This window comes from Muntiacus reevesi, chromosome 18 (assembly GCF_963930625.1).
Source record: "Muntiacus reevesi chromosome 18, mMunRee1.1, whole genome shotgun sequence".
Classification (NCBI taxonomy): Eukaryota; Metazoa; Chordata; class Mammalia; order Artiodactyla; family Cervidae; genus Muntiacus; species Muntiacus reevesi.
In genome coordinates, this window is record NC_089266.1 from 8,962,249 (window position 1) to 8,978,014 (window position 15,766).

General features: G+C 48.6%; 1 protein-coding gene across 7 annotated transcripts in view; it reads left to right on the top strand.

Annotated features, from left to right (window-relative positions):
* The window catches only part of TNRC6C (trinucleotide repeat containing adaptor 6C), a 112,313-nt gene that overhangs the window by 83,011 nt on the left and 13,536 nt on the right, over positions 1-15,766 (top strand). For 5 of the 7 annotated variants that reach the window (XR_010659616.1, XM_065908711.1, XM_065908714.1 and 2 more), the window contains 9 exons: positions 941-1,021; positions 2,291-2,348; positions 4,204-4,346; positions 5,722-5,895; positions 8,211-8,357; positions 10,453-10,572; positions 13,413-13,496; positions 13,699-13,927; positions 14,845-15,012. Coding sequence is in view for 6 of the 7 variants with exons in the window: in XM_065908711.1 (XP_065764783.1) it covers positions 941-1,021; positions 2,291-2,348; positions 4,204-4,346; positions 5,722-5,895; positions 8,211-8,357; positions 10,453-10,572; positions 13,413-13,496; positions 13,699-13,927; positions 14,845-15,012 (1,204 nt within the window). In the remaining variant the exon portion in view is untranslated. The remainder of the gene's footprint in view (positions 1-940; positions 1,022-2,290; positions 2,349-4,203; positions 4,347-5,721; positions 5,896-8,210; positions 8,358-10,452; positions 10,573-13,412; positions 13,497-13,698; positions 13,928-14,844; positions 15,013-15,766) is intronic. The other 2 variants (XM_065908713.1, XM_065908715.1) reach the window with 1 other exon arrangement.

Here is a 15,766-nt window from a genome sequence, read left to right on the forward strand (position 1 = left end):
GCGTTGACAGAATTAACAGGTTTTTTTGTTCCTTTCATCTTGTTGCCTTTTCATCCTGTTGGAATGAACACCCTGTATTTTGTCATCTTTTAGAACAGAGCTTATAAAAGGGCACAAGCCATGTAATTTTTAGTAGATTTTATATGGTTATTACAGGGTCATGTTCAAGGGAGCACCTAGCATGCTTATCTGATAATGGACGCGGTTCCTATTTGTGATGAACGAAATGCATCCTCTGGGGGAAAAGAATCATTATCTTGCCTTTTCTAAGCCCATAAACTGCACACACATGCCAACTGCAAATACACCCTGAAGCGTGCCGTAGGACAAGCCACGAGATGCTGTCAGGGCGATGGGGAGCGCAGCACTGCTCGTCGTTAACACAGCGGTGCTGTGACTTGTAGATCAACATGAACTTTGGGTGTCTCCCATTTCTGGAAGAAATTCGTTATTAAAATGTGCCTCATGTGGACCTAGAGAGTATCATACAGAGTGAAGTAAGCCAGAAAGAGAAAAACAAATATGTATTAACTAACGCTTCTAAGTGGAATCTAGAAAAATGTCACAGATGCTCTTGCTTGCAGGGCAGAAATGGAGACGCAGACAGAGAGGACAAGTGTGTGGATACCAAGGGGGGATGGAAGGGTGGGAGGAGCTGGAAGACTGGGACTGACGCATGCCCCTGTTGATACTGTGTGTAGAATAAGTGCCTAACCAGCCCCTGCTGCACTGCACTGGGGACTCCGCTCAGGGCTCTGTGGTGACGTGAGTGGGGAGGAAACCCAGAAAAGGGGGGACACACGAATACGTGTAGCTGCTTCACTTTGCTATACAGCAGAGGCTAGCAGCATTGTCAAGGACTATACTCCAATAAAACGTAGCTTAAAACCGTACCGTAAAACCTGCCTCATGGACTCTCTCCTCCCACCCTTGGTTCTAGGGCATGAAAACATCTGGCAAGCAGGACGAGGCCTGGATCATGACCCGGCTGATCAAACAACTCACAGACATGGGCTTCCCGGTGACTGGCGCCTCCCTTTACTGCTGCCGCCGTGTGTCCTGGCCGGCACGGCCCTGTTGTGTCCTGTGTCCACCTTTTGTTATGTGTAATGCAGGAGGACGACTTCTGGGGGATGAGCTTGTTGGCAGAGCCTAACTCGTACATCCCCCGTTCACCTGGGCACTCCTGCTTAGGGATTAGTGCTTTGAACTACCGCAAAGATCCACATCCTTTCTGTCTAGAAAGGTGTGAGAACCTTTTTCTAGAATGAAAAACGATGGGTGACTTTTAATTTTCATTGGTTTATCCCGTTTTCTATTTTCTTTTAATCTAAAAGTGAGTTTTCATTCATTTCTGCAAGATTGACCGAGATCTCAAGGGAGAACTTGGTATAAAGCACCGAAACCTTGCGTCCAGATAAAGAAACCCAAGCAGACCTGTTTGGTGCCCGAGTTTTAGATTGTGTATAGGGTGTTGCTCTGAAAATGCCTCCCCATCTCTTCAGTTCCCAAGAGCCAGTGGAAGCGTTCAGATTATGAACGATACCTCCTGCATCTGCCCTGTTGTCCCTTCAAATGTCTTCTCTCCAAATCTTTACTCAAATGAGCATTTACCTTTTGGTTGCCATGGGTGCCCCTTCGGGATGGGTCTGGAGCAGCCCCAGACTGGAAGGGGGGACCACATACTTCTCACGGGATACAGGCCCCTGACCCCGCATGCGCTCAGCCCCGGGGCCCAGCCTCCCCACCCACTGCGAGCAGGACGAGATGGGCCCAGAGTGGTGATGGGCCCAGAGCGGCCCCGCGGTCCTTCAGCACCGAACCCTGCTTGGTCTCCACCAAGACTAGTCTGTTTGAATCCAAGAGATGATTATCAAAGTGCATCTATTAGTACCTGTGTTGTGTTATGTTGTTTTTCCATTTTTTGGGGAAAAGTAGTCGACAACAGACACATCCTGGAATCTGACTCTCCCCGTGAGTCCCTGCGTCTGCCCTGGGAGAGGTGACCCTGCTGACCAGAGTCAGTGACAGGATTCCCCTGGCAGTGGACGTTTGGGGTTTAAAGTCTTCTTCCCTCTGAAAATCAATTCAATACGTTTTCTTATGACAAGGATTTTTTATTTAGAAGACACTTGTCTCTAGCCACAACGAGAAAAGTATTTCTGGTTCCTAAACGGAACAACGTCAGGTTACTGTCGATCGCGTCCCTGCATTAACAGTGCTCGAGCTCTTTGCAAGCTTTTCATTCTGTTACCGCACCTCCTAATGAGAACTCTGCTTCCCTCCGCAGAGAGAGCCGGCTGAAGAGGCCTTGAAGAGCAACAACATGAATCTCGATCAGGCCATGAGTAAGTGCCGGGACGCACCTCGGGCACGCTTTGTTTCACGGATGCGGGTTTCTTGTCTCAGTGTTCTGAGTCATGGGTCAGTGGCTGAATACGTGCTCAAGAGACAGGGTCACCCGCGGGGTGTACACCTGCCTCGGGGCCAGGCCTTCAGGACTGGTGGTCTCTGGGGACAGACGGCCAAGCGCCACATGGAACCGTGTCTGCTTTTCCTGTTTCTTTTTTTTTTTTCATTTCTGCAACAAATAGGTGAATTGATACTATCCTCATCTGTTTTGAGGGGAGGAGATAGTGACCCTCTTAGAGAAAGGTGCTGGGGCCACTTGCCCAGCTTGGTTCCTGCTGAGTGAGCCGAAGTACTAAACCAGGGCGTACTGAACCCTTGCTCCTTGGGGATATACAGGGATGAGGTTGTCCAAAGCCTCTGGCCACAGCATTTTTGTCAACCAGTCGATGCGTTAACCTTGTTTTACATGTGTTTCTGGGTTTGGAGGGCTGTGAGGAGGGTTAAGCTGTATTTTTTTCCCTTTTCTTTTCTTTACTCTTTGGCCACACCCCGCAGCATGTGGGGTCTCAGTTCCCCGACTAGGAATCGAACCCACACCCCCGCCCCCAGCAATGGAAGGCAGGGTCTTAACTTACCACTGGACCGCCACAGGAAGTCCTGTGTTTCTGTGTAATACATATTACTCATGAATAATCATATACCAGCCATGTTTCTTTATAGTAAAACATTAGCTAAGAAGGGTGACCTGACCCTGGGTAATTAGTAATGATCATAGATTTTGTTCACTTTTCGACTCACACCAATGTCATAAGCTTTTAAAAAAAAAAAGATGCTTTTTTTAAAAAAAGAGAATTAAGTCATCTTGTGAGTCCAGAAATTTATCTGCTTTCCATCTTTTCTGAAGCTTCATCTCACACTGTAGATGTTACTCTAGCTCCCTCCCCACAGGCTTACACACAGATGGTGACTGTCTCTCCCTTTTCTGGCTGCACCCCCTTGTTGCTCATCAGCTGAACAAGGCAGGCGCCATGCACCCTTCTTGTGCTCAGGACATTGGCTTGGCGACCGTGGGGACCATTGAAATGACCAACAGAAGCCAGAGAGATGTCGAAATCCTGGCCCCACGCAGACCATGAGAAAGACACTTGTCCCTTTGTGAGGGCCTGAGCCAGGCGTGTGTGTGTGTCATTTGGGGTGCAGATTCTTCCCTGCCCTGCATGTGTCTGCAGATGACCAAAAAGCACCGCAAGTTTTGATGTGAGGCTACAAGTATATTTTAGCAAGTAGGTGAACTCACCAGCTCAGAATTCACAAATAACGAGGGTCAAACTTTATAATTGTATGCAAATGCCAGATGTGTGGTGTCAGCTGCCAGGACAGAGGGATCAGGTGTGATCTGTAGGGAGTTAGTCCTGCCTCCTCAGAGCTGCGAGGCAGTGCCAAGCTCGAGGCAGCTGAACAGACACCAGTCTCCGAATCGAAGGGGCATAGGACAGACCTGTCTGGTTTGCGTTGTCGTGTCCCCAACGTCTGGGCAGGTCCTTGCAGCCGGAAGGGACTCAGCAGGTGGAAGTCGGTGGGTATGAGGTGGGACAGCTGGGGAAAGGCCCTCTTTGAGTAAAGGGGCAACAAGTCCCAGGGGAGAGGAAGGGCCTAGCCCCCTTGGGGCAGAGGTGGTTGATACGGAGCAGGGGTCAGACCACAGCCTCCCGCGCTTGGCCCTGTCCTCTGGGCGGTGAAGATCTTGACTCCTTCCCTGCAGTGTCGGCTGGTACCCATCTGTGCTCAGCATTCGCAGCCGACCCCCTGGGTGTCTGGTTTCAAATGCCGCCTCTGTCTGCTATGCCCCAGGCGCTCTGCTGGAAAAGAAGGTGGACGTGGACAAGCGTGGACTGGGAGTGACCGACTACAACGGGATGGTCACCAAGCCCCTTGGCTGCCGCCCACCGATCTCCAAAGAGTCTTCCGTGGACCGCCCCACCTTCCTTGACAAGGTATGAGTTTAGGTGGCTTTTTTGTTTGTTTTTAACAAGACGTGTTTTTCATTTTCACTGTGTTGGGTTAGAAAGATACTGGACTGTAATATTTAAGTGACTTTTACCCATTTTTATACTGTATATGAATGTTTGACTCAAAAGAGGTAGTGTTATAAGTATTTCATATGATGTGATGAATAAGAATACTGAAATTGAAAAGTGATTTTCATGCCAGTGGGTAAATTTGGCTGCTTGAATTTGTCCTGTAGACGGGAGGCATCAGATTTCTCTTTTATGGTCTTATGTGCACGATTCTTCCCATTGGAAATGATGGGTTACATGTTTAATCTCAGAAGAAGGGTCTAGAAGTGGTTGGGCATGGCCTTGCTCGGATGAGCCGCTTCGGAAAACCCACAGGTGCGGGAGAGTCACCTTCGATGTTTTAGCAAGCAGAGTCGCCGGCTCACTCCCCTCAGCATTGTCCTGCTTGGTGCCGCTTCTCCAGACTGGTGTGACCTCAGAGGGGAAACGGTGTCCTATTAAGCTCAGTCAAAATGCCTGACCTTGGAAAAATAATAGAAGCAAGGAAAGACAACTCTAAAGCAAACAGACAGAAAAAGCAGGCTCACAGAAGAGACGAGAGTTGGTCTCTGTTCTCAGGTTAGCAGCGTCCCCCAACCAGAGCTCCACGCAATGGAGTCCTCACTGTGCCCGGGGACATCAGCATTTCAGACAACAATGAATCGTTCTTGACCATACTTATTCTGCGGTACTATCAGGTGTTTATCTGAAATTCCAGTTTAACTCAGCATCCTGAATTTTTATTCGCTAAGTGTGGGACCTTGACTTGTTTTTGTACCTTTAAAATCTGAAATAATACTCTAGGCTTGATGTGAAGTTAGATGAGGTAAATTTACAAAGGACCTGGTGCCTTCGTAAATGTAAAAAAGAAATAATAATAAGGTTTTTGTTTTATAATTTACCTTATTATTAGGTTAAGCCATGTGAAATCAAAAACAGATGAATGTCAGCAGATCTCAACCTAGTATATACCTAGAACCTTGTTAGTAAGTTCTCAAAGGAGCCTGTTTGAAAACGGTTGCTAAAGTGTTTTCCAAGTAAGACTGACACTGTCTCCCTCCTGACTCCTACCCATGGGCAGGGCTGGTAGTGATGAGACATGTAAGCTGTTATGTGTGTTTGTAAAATAATCATTAAAATGAAAACAGCGTCTTAATCCTGTTTCTCTTTTTTCTTTTTCCCTTCTTCCTTTTGCCCATTTCTCCATCCTCTCGTCTACACGTTTTTGATCTTTTACTTCTTTATATTCATCCACATCCCTGTCTGCGTCCTGGGAACTTGTGCTTTGTGTGTGGACGGGCCCTGCCCACAGCTCACGCTTTCTTTCCCCAATCAGGATGGCGGCCTCGTGGAAGAGCCCACGACTTCACCATTTTTGCCTTCACCAAGCCTGAAGCTCCCCCTTTCCAACAGTGCACTCCCCAGTCAGGCCCTGGGCGGGATTGCCTCAGGGCTGGGCATGCAAAACTTGAATTCTTCTAGACAGGTAAGGCTGCTGGCAGAGGCTCACTGGGGTCTCGTTTATGTGCCTTTAAATCAGTGTATCTGAGACATGAACTTTGTCTTTAATTAATACCCGGATGTGAAAATACCACTGAACATGTAAAGGGAACTGAGCTATGACAAGGATTTCCTTTCAAGTGACGTACTGCTGTCAAGAAATGAATCCAATTCTAGAAATTTAACCATGTTACAGGAAACACTTCAAAATTATTTCTACATGTAACTGAAATGTGTTTGAGTTCAACACCCTTGGTCCTAACGTACTGCTCGTGAACTGACGCGGGCTACAGAGCGGTCTTTAGCTGCTGGATCTAGTCACAGGTCCAGGCGGTGCTGTTCTGTCTCTCCTGACCATGGACACCTTAAATGCATTATTAATCTGCAGGAAAACGCCGTACTCTCCCTTTTCCCCCAGAAGCAGAGATGACACCTCCTGCAGGTTCTCAGTGGTTTTCAGAGTGATTTTGGCATCGTTCCCTGCCTTTGACACTTGTGGAAAAGGTGCAAGTCACTGTCAGATGTCCCTGAGGCAGGACCTGGGGTTTTGAACGATGGCCGCCTCGTGTCACTTCTCTCCCCTGGGATGAAGTGACATGAAAGCAAGTACATGTCCTTCCCGTCCCTGGAACTGTCCTTGATTTCCTCCCGGTTGAGGCTCACACACACACACAGCTCTGAGCCTTCTCTTCCAGCAATGCTGTGAGGTTGGGGGTGGCCAAGGCCAGTTCTCAGCGCACCCCAGTCCACAAATCCCCACCACCATCTCATGTTGCTCATGAGGCTCACCAGTCAGCAGTGGAGGTTTCAGCTGCCACTGGGGACTCAGAGGCCAGGCCAGCGGCCCCGAGGGTCAGATAACTCAGCCAGGAGACGGAAAGAAGCACTCAATATAGTTTCTGTATTTAACACAAACTCACCGGCCTGAATTTGTGCGTGTATTCAGTTTCAGGTCTTATTGAACTCAGAACTATTTCCTTTTGGAAAATGTCTTCTCTCCGGTTAGTGATCCCTGCCCATTACCCCAGCACAGACGGTGCCTGTATTGGCTTGCGTGCCGGTCTCCTGCGGGGCTCAGTATTCCTGCAGTGCCCGTGAACATGATGGGCTTGTCATGGGTCACCTAAAACCAGCTCTGAGTGGCTTCTGTGATTTAAAGATGTAGGCGAGCTTTGCAGATGGATTTTCCGTTATGTGTACCCGACTTGAAAAGCATTTCTTCTTTTTTTTTTTAACTTTTTATTTCATTTTGGAGTATAGCTGATTAACAATGTTGTGGTAGTTTCAGGCGGACAGCAGAGGGACTCGGCCACGCATATGCATGTATCCATTCTCCTCCCAGCTCCCCTCCCGTCCAGACAGCCACATAAGACTGAGCAGAGTTCCCTGTGCTACACAGCTGGTCCTTGCTGGTTATCCGTTTTGCTCATGGCAGTGTGTACATACCCGTCCCAGACTCCCTGAATATCCTTTCCCCCAGTCCTTCTCAGCAGCCATAAGTGAACAGTACTTCTCTTTCACTTTTTGGATCATGGGGCTTTTGGTGGAAAAGAAATGTCACTTATATTGAAAATCATGATCTTAATCTGTATCTTCTCTTTTTTTTTTTTGAGTGTGTATATCTTGTGTTTTTTTTTTTAATGTATTTATTTTTTAATTGTAAGATAATTGCTTTACAGTGTTGTGTTGGTTTCTGCCATACATCAACATGAATCAGCCACAGAGACACATATGTTCTCTCCCACTTGAACCACCCACCCCATCCCACCCCATCTGGGTTGTCACAGAGCACCAGGTTAAGCTCCCTGTGTCATATAGCAACTTCTCATTAGCTGTCTGTCTTACACATGGTGATGTATACATTTCTATGCTACTCTGTCAATTCATCCCACCATTTCCTGCTCCCACTGTGTCCATAAGTCTGTGAATAGCACTTCTTTATTTTTTAAGTCCCATCAGTTTAATAATAATAATAATAATAATAATACTAACAAAAATGGAAGACCGAGGGGGCAGGAAAGAGACCTCTGGGACAGGCGCATGGGAGCCCTGCTCGTGGCACCAGGCCTGGCCACTGGGCCCTCGGTATTGCTGTTGCTGTGAGCTCAGGGGGGCAGCAGTTGTCCTGTGGGGGCCTCCCTTCACCTGGGCCGAGGACCCTTCTTCTGGGACGTGCTGTGGACAGCCCTTGTTGAGCCTTCCCTCTGGTGCGAGTTGCGCGTGGCAGGAAGCAGGTGCGGTTTTGCCCCCCTGCCTGCTCCCACGGCCACGGTGTAACCACCCCTCCCTCCCCGTCCGCAGACACCGAGTGGCAATCTGGGCATGTTTGGCAGCAGCGGAGCAGCGCCCGCCAGGACCATGCAGCAGCCGCCGCAGCCGCCCGTGCCGCCCCTGAGCTCCTCCCAGCCCAGTCTCCGTGCTCAAGTGCCTCAGTTTCTATCCCCTCAGGTCAGACCGGCGCCCGCGGCGCAGGGAGAGTGGGCAGCCCTCGCGTGTGCACCCATCGCCCCGACCCCCCTGCCCCGGGGGGAGGCGTGCCCAGACCCCTCCCCGAGGGCCGGCCCCTGCTGTCAGAGCGCTCGGGCCAGTGGCGTGCACCAGTGCCGGGGCGTCTGTCCTGCTCGCGAGAAGATTATCCAGATGGACCCACCGAGCTGCCCTAGACTGGTGGGGGAGCAAGGTGGTGAGGGAAATTGCTTAGGATGTAAGAGAAACTTCTTAGAATCAGTGAAGGACTGAGTAATGCTTCAGTGACAGACTAAACAGGACAACATAGAGTAGTACCTATGTTACAGACTGTTAAGTGTATTCTTTTAAAAAAAAAAAGCAAACAATTCAGAAAAAGGATAATTGTTGTTTTTTGTAGCTATAAAGCATAGCGTCAACTTTTTTCATGATAATACCGTTTACTTTTAGAACATTCCATTATTTTAGACTTTGGACTGAGGTTTTAATTATAATGTTACAGTCCGTATTACACCTTATAAGAAGGCTCAATAATAGAGTAAATGGTAAGTCATAGAATTTGATCCCTGGGTCGGGAAGATTCCTTGGAAAAGAAAATGGCAGCCCACTTCAGTATTAATGCCTGGAAAATCCCACAGACAGAGGGAGCTTGGCATGCTACAGTCCATGGGGTTGCAAAGAATCAGACATGACTTAGCAAATAAACCACCACCACCACAGTTATTACACTATAATTATTTGACCTGAAATCTATGCGAGTTGAGATGGCTGAAATCTGGGTAAAAGAATAGTTGAATTTTGTAAACAGAATACACTCTTAAGATACACTCTTTAGCCACTACAACAAAGAGACCCTGAAATACAGACCCTCAGGCAAGACAGACAGGTACTTTTTGCCCAGGCAGCAGTGCAGAAAGCAGCAGCTCTGCCTCAGCCATGTCCCAGGAGGAGGAAAGACGAGAGACAGACCCCTTCCACTCACGTCCCACTACCTGGACTTAGTGACTCGGCTGCCCCGGTGAAGGGGCGGGAGGAGAGAGGGGCCTGGAGGCAGAGCGCGGCCTTCCCCACACTCTACAAACCAGCGTGTCCTGAATGTGACTCATCTGTGTGCCTTCCTTTCAAGCGAAGGCTCTTAATGTGTGTCCTCTAAATTGACTTGCCTTCTTAGTCAGATAAATTTATTCCTGAAACTTTACATGTCCGTCATAAGTAGAAAAATCAACATTTTCCTAATACGTGTTAGATGACTATGAAAGTAAAAGATGCCCTTCCATGCACTACCTAAGACCCCCTTGTGTAAACGTTGTGATAAATGTACAAAGCACGTGTCGGGGCGCCCTGAGCTGGCCAGTGCCAGGCCCCTGACAGTGCAGAGCAGCGAGTTCCTGGTGACCAGGGAGGAAGAGTCAGTCCTGATGGTCATGACAGTCACGATCAGGGCTGGCAGGTCACACAAGCGCCTCTGCCACATGGAGCCTGGGCATTTGGGCCCCCCAAGAGGAATATCTTGGGGTCCCACCAGCAGGGAGAGACCACTGCCTGAGCAGGTGAACTTGAGGAGGGGCCGTTGCCCGCCCTGCAGCGAGGACCCTCTGGTCAGGTGGTGGTGCAGCCATCTACCGAGCTCCCATGGGGACCGGTCCCAGGTGCCTGTGTGCCTCGGACTTCCTCCCGGGAAGGCATGGCGAAGTGAGTGTGCCTTCACTCCCCAGGCCTTGAATGGTGCCTGCTCATTTTTACTTCAACAGAAGACAAAATCAGCAACCGACAGGAGGAACCCAGGATCTTAGAGCATTAATTTGCAACTAAAATATTTGGAGGAAGACATCTCTTTCTTGCCTTCTGTCACTCCCTCCTTCCCTTCCTCCCTTCCTTTCTTCCTTCTACATTCTCCACTAAAACGTGCTAACTACTGATGTTGGAATGTCTGTAAATATTTTAATGGCTTTTGAAGTTCAGTCATGAGACAAATACAATTGTCATTTAATCAGTCAGTTTTGAATCTTGAAAAACTACACAAACAAGCAAATGTTTGATTAGAGTTCATGTCTAATGGTGCATTTTGTGTTAACAGGTTCAAGCACAGCTTTTGCAGTTTGCAGCAAAAAACATTGGTCTCAACCCTGCACTATTAACCTCGCCAATTAATCCTCAGCATATGACGATGTTGAACCAGCTCTATCAGCTGCAGCTGGTGAGTCAGGGTAGATCTGCTTGGGTTGTAGGATGTGGGAAGGGCATTCTCCACGTTTTCACTGGCATGAGCCAGAACATGCACACCAGCTGATAAATGTAGTTACTTTAATGCTCATCTTCACATCAGGGAATGTCACTGAGACTTTCATGAAGTTGGTAAACTATTAAAAGGATTAGAGAACTTCCCTGGTGGTCCGGTGGCTAACATTCCAAGCTCCCAATGCAGGGGGCTTAGGTTCGATCCCTGGTCAGGGAGCTAGAGCCCACATGCCACAACTAAGAGTTCAAATGCTAAAAAGAAAAAAAAAAAAATCGCACGTGTTGCAACAAAGATTGAGGATCCTCTGTGTCACAGCTAAGACCCCACGCAGCCAAATAAATAGGATAATATTTTATTAAATAAATTAAAGATTTAGGAAGTTCTTCACTCAAGGGCATTTCCACTAAGCTTTGTGAATTCTTGGCATTTCCACTAAGCTTTGTGAATTCTTCGGCCCCTTCATGATCATTGTCTCCTACGTCTGACAATTAGGCACGTCTGTTAGCACTCAGCCAGCCTTTCTCATCTGAACACAGAACCAGCAAATCACTTCCTGGTTTTTGGCTAAATTCTTCTCAGGATGATATACATAGATACCATTCTAGAAGCAAAAGACAAGTTACTTCATTATGTACAGTATCTGCCTCAGAGATTAGGACCTAATTCTCTTAGAATCTCTCTTGAGAAAGGCTGATGTAGCCTAATACTTCTTGAGAGTTTTATAGTTTAACATACGTTGTATTTTTAATTTTCAACAGGCTTTGCTTTTGCCATGAAACACCATGGCATTGTATACCTCAATGCATCCTGAATTTATATTCCCTGAAGGACCCAGTGTTTGTTTTTTTCTTTAATATGTTGACACCTGATTTGTTTAGACATCTTGTCCAACAGCTTCATCTCGTAGAAAATTACCAGGAGTCATGAAGGAAGAAAAGAAAAGGCTCCAAGAGACAAAACCATGATGTCAGCCTTTCCTTATAGGGGAACCTTTCCTTACAGGGTCAGGCTCTCAGTCCTGATCCTTTAGCATTTGTTAGACACACTTCTGACCAGTCTGCATGTCTGCTTCCAGGTAGTGGCCAGGTAGGGTGTGAGTGTCCTGGACAAGCCGCAATGAGGTACCCAACGCCCTGGGCGTGGGTTCTGGGCCATGACTGGACTTCATTCAGAAAAGGGAGCCTTGGGGACTTCCCTGGTGGTCCAGTGGTTAAGACTTTGCTTTCTAATGCAGAGGATGCACGTTTGATCCCTGGTGGGGGAGCTAAGATCCCACATGCCTCATGACCAACGTAAAACAGAAACAATATTTTAACAGATCCAATAAAGACTTTAAAAATGGTCCACATCAAAAAAAAGAAAAAGGAGCCTCATAGACTGTGGTGTAAGGCCCCTGAGGGACCGCTGACCTCAGGGGAGGACAGGGAGCAACCAAGAAGCATGTGTGTTGTTCATCACTCTTCCTACAGAAGAGAGCAGCGCCCTCCTCCTGGGTGCACTGCAGGGCGGCTGGACTCTGACCTGAGGCTGAGCTCATTCTCGACAGTACTGACGTTCTAGAATCCCTTATTCATAATTTTTATTGGCCCCCGTAATTCATAATTCAAAAATTATTCATAATTTTTATCGGCCCCTGTAATGTAAAAGACACCAAGAAAGTATTGAAGTATGTTTACATTTCATGTGTTCCATTTTAAAAACAGTGTATGGCGTTTTAACATTTTTTTTCCAGAAAAATTGGTGAAATGATGTTTTATGCATCCTAAGGTTAAGCTTTAGAGCCTGTAAGGATTCAGCTAAGCATTTTATTCCTCTGATTTACGGATTAATGAGGCTTCTCTCGTAGTACAATCTCTACTTCTGTTTGGATCCTATCTCAATAAATCCTGTTGCCCAAACGTCCCCCAAAAATCCATGCTGTAAGGAAAAAATTTACCATATTCAGCCAAGTTTGAAACAAAGGATCCAGCCTTCTGCATCATTGTGAGAAGACTCTCTGATGACCGTTCTCACCAGCTTTGTGGCCGGAGTCAGGGTGGTGGAAGTGCCGCAAGCCTGGATTTCAGGCTCCCTGTGGACAGAGACCACACACAGCTCCTGGTTATAAGCTTATGAGCTGTGCTGTCTGGGGCTGCCGCTCAGCACTGTCCTGCCACACTGTCTGAACCATTCTGGACACCTGGTGTCTTTATAAGGAAAAAAAAAATCTTTTTCCCCCTCATTTCTTTTAGTTTGTATGAATCAAGCAGAAGAATTTTGATCTCTTCATTAACTGAAAAAGTCTGCTGACAGACCTCACTACCAGCCCTAAACAGGGGTGCTGACTGAGTCACTTTTTAAAGTCTGTGCAGTGGAAAGGTTTTGGAGGACTTCCCTGGTGGTCCAGTGGATAAGAATCTGCCTGCCAATGCAGGGCACACGAGTTTGAGTCCCTGGTCTGAGAAGATCTCACATGCCTCAGGGCAGCTAAGCCCGTACGCCACAATTGCTGAGCCCAAGCACCTAGAACCTGTGCTCTGCAACAAGAGAAGCCCCCACAACGCGAAGCCTGGGCACTGCAGCTAGAGAAAGCTCACACGCAGCAGTGAAGACGCAGCACAGCCAAAATAAATAAACACTTGAAAAAAAAGGTTTTAGAAAGACATGTCTCTTTTTGAAAATGCCTCATAATATGCTCAAACTGCATGGTAAGGGGACCGACGAACCTGGGTCATTTTTCCCTTAAACTAATGTACAGAAGTCAAACCCCTTGTTGGTGGCAGTCTTGCAGTCTGCTGACGGTTCTCTACCATCCACAGGCATACCAACGTTTACAGATCCAGCAGCAGATGCTACAGGCCCAGCGGAACGTTTCCGGACCCATGAGACAACAGGAGCAGCAAGTAGGGGCCCCCGAACAGCAGAGCTGGGTCGCTGGCCGCCCCCTCCCCTGACTTTGTTACGCTGTCATTGATGATGGCTCTGACATGCAGCCTCCCCTTTGGAAAGCCCCCGGGGTCATCTGGGTTGGGGCGGAGGTGGGCCCAGGCGCCCCCCGCCCCCAGCCCCGCTGACCGCATGTCATTCCCCACCCCCATCCCGCAGGTTGCGCGCACAATCACTAACCTGCAGCAGCAGATCCAGCAGCACCAGCGCCAGCTGGCCCAGGCCCTGCTCGTGAAGCCGCCGCCCCCGCCACCCCTGTCTCTGCACCCCTCTGCAGGCAAATCGGCCCTGGACAGCTTCCCGCCCCACCCCCAGGCCCCCGGGCTCCCTGAGCTGCAGACCAAAGAGCAGCAGTCTTCACCCAGCACCTTCGCCCCCTACCCTCTCGGTGAGTCGGGGCCTGTGTGCGCCCACTGCGTGCTGTACTAGAAGAACCCAAGCAAAGCTGTCTCAGGGCTCCTTCCAAGGGAGGGGCTCGCTGTCCGTGCAGAGCACGGGTTCCGTTGGGCCCAGAGGTGTTTTCAGCATAAAATTCTGAAGATATTTCCAGCAGGAGCTCCAGGCCAAGCTCACCCCCTCTGTGGTGGAGTCTGCACTTTGTTAGATATTTGGCCATGAATTAAGACTTAGATTGCGGAGAATGCAATGGCAACCCACTCCAATGCTCTTGCCTGGAAAATCCCATGGACAGAGGAGCCTGGTAGGCTGCAGTCCATGGGGTCGCGAAGAGTCGGAGGCGACTGAGCAACTTCATTTTCACTTTTCACTTTCATGCATTGGAGAAGGAAATGGCACCCCACTCCAGTGTTCTTGCCTGGAGAATCCCAGGGGCGGGGGAGTCTGGTGGGCTTCCGTCTATGGGGTCACGCAGAGTCGGACACAACTGAAGTGGCTTAGCAGCAGCAGGATTAGTGTTCTCCTGGCCGCCCACCCCCGGGACTGGCACCCTCCTCCCACAACCAGCACCTTGGCCCACGCTGGTAGCACCGTGGTGCTGTTTCATAGTGTGTCCCCCAGCCCTGGGGGCTGGGGCGAGAGCTTCATCATCCCTGCAGGTGGGGGCTGCCGTGTAAGTTATTTTTGTACATGTTCAGTGTGGGTTCTCTAGCCTCTCCCCTTGCCCTCAGGTCCACCCTATGAATTGTACAGAACGTGGCTGTTGAATTCAGGACTGTCCTTGCCTTTATACACATTAAACATATGTGAATCTTCAAAAAAAATAAAAGATTGCTTCTCTAGGAGAGCTTTAGACAGTAATCATTTGGAGGAAGAGCAGACATGTCCTAATAGTGCTTTTCTCTTTAGCCGGACTGAACCCAAACATGAATGTCAGCAGCATGGACATGCCTGGTGGTTTGTCAGTGAAGGACCCGTCTCAGTCCCAGTCACGCCTCCCTCAATGGACTCACCCCAACCCCATGGATAACTTACCCGGTGCTGCTTCTCCGCTCGACCAGAACCCCAGCAAGCATGGTGCGTCCGAGCTGAGGAGCCCTGTGGTCTGGTCACGCCTGTTCTCCTTGCTCATCTTCCTCATTTCGTTATGTGTGTGTGTGCGCACATGCGGGTGCACACACACGCGCGCATGCTCAATCATGTCCAACTCTTTGCAACCCCATGGACTGTAGGCCACAAGGCTTCTCTGTCCGTGGAATTTCCCAGGCAAGAGTACTAGAGTGGGTTGCCGCTTCCTCCTTCAGGGGGTCTTCCAGACCCAGGGATCGAACCCATGTCTGTCGTGTCCCCTACATTGGCAGGTGGATTCCTTACCACTGTGCCACCTGGGAAGCCCTTTGTTCTTACACTGCATTTCTGTTCTGAGAATTCAGTGCTGAAATCTGAACAGAAAATATTTCAAAAGGCCAAGCCAAACAAACATGGAGATACAGAGTATTGGTAACCAAAGGGGAAGGGGTGAGTGGAAAGGGGATCAGCCGTGTGGCCGTGGGTGGAAGCCAAGAGTTGGTGGTGAGCACCCTGTGATGTGGACAGAAGTTGAAATGCAGTGTCATAGTCGTGAAATTTAGATAATGTTAGAAACCAGTGTTACCTCAGTAAGGTAATAGAGAAAGAAGCCTGGCGGGCTACAGTCCATTGGTTCTAAAGAGTCGGACATGACTTAGCAACTAACCAACAACAATATCTTTCATTCATTAGAGTATATGAGACCCTATCTAGTCAATGACCAAATCTCCTGAAGCCTCAACTTTCACGCCTTAGTTACTAA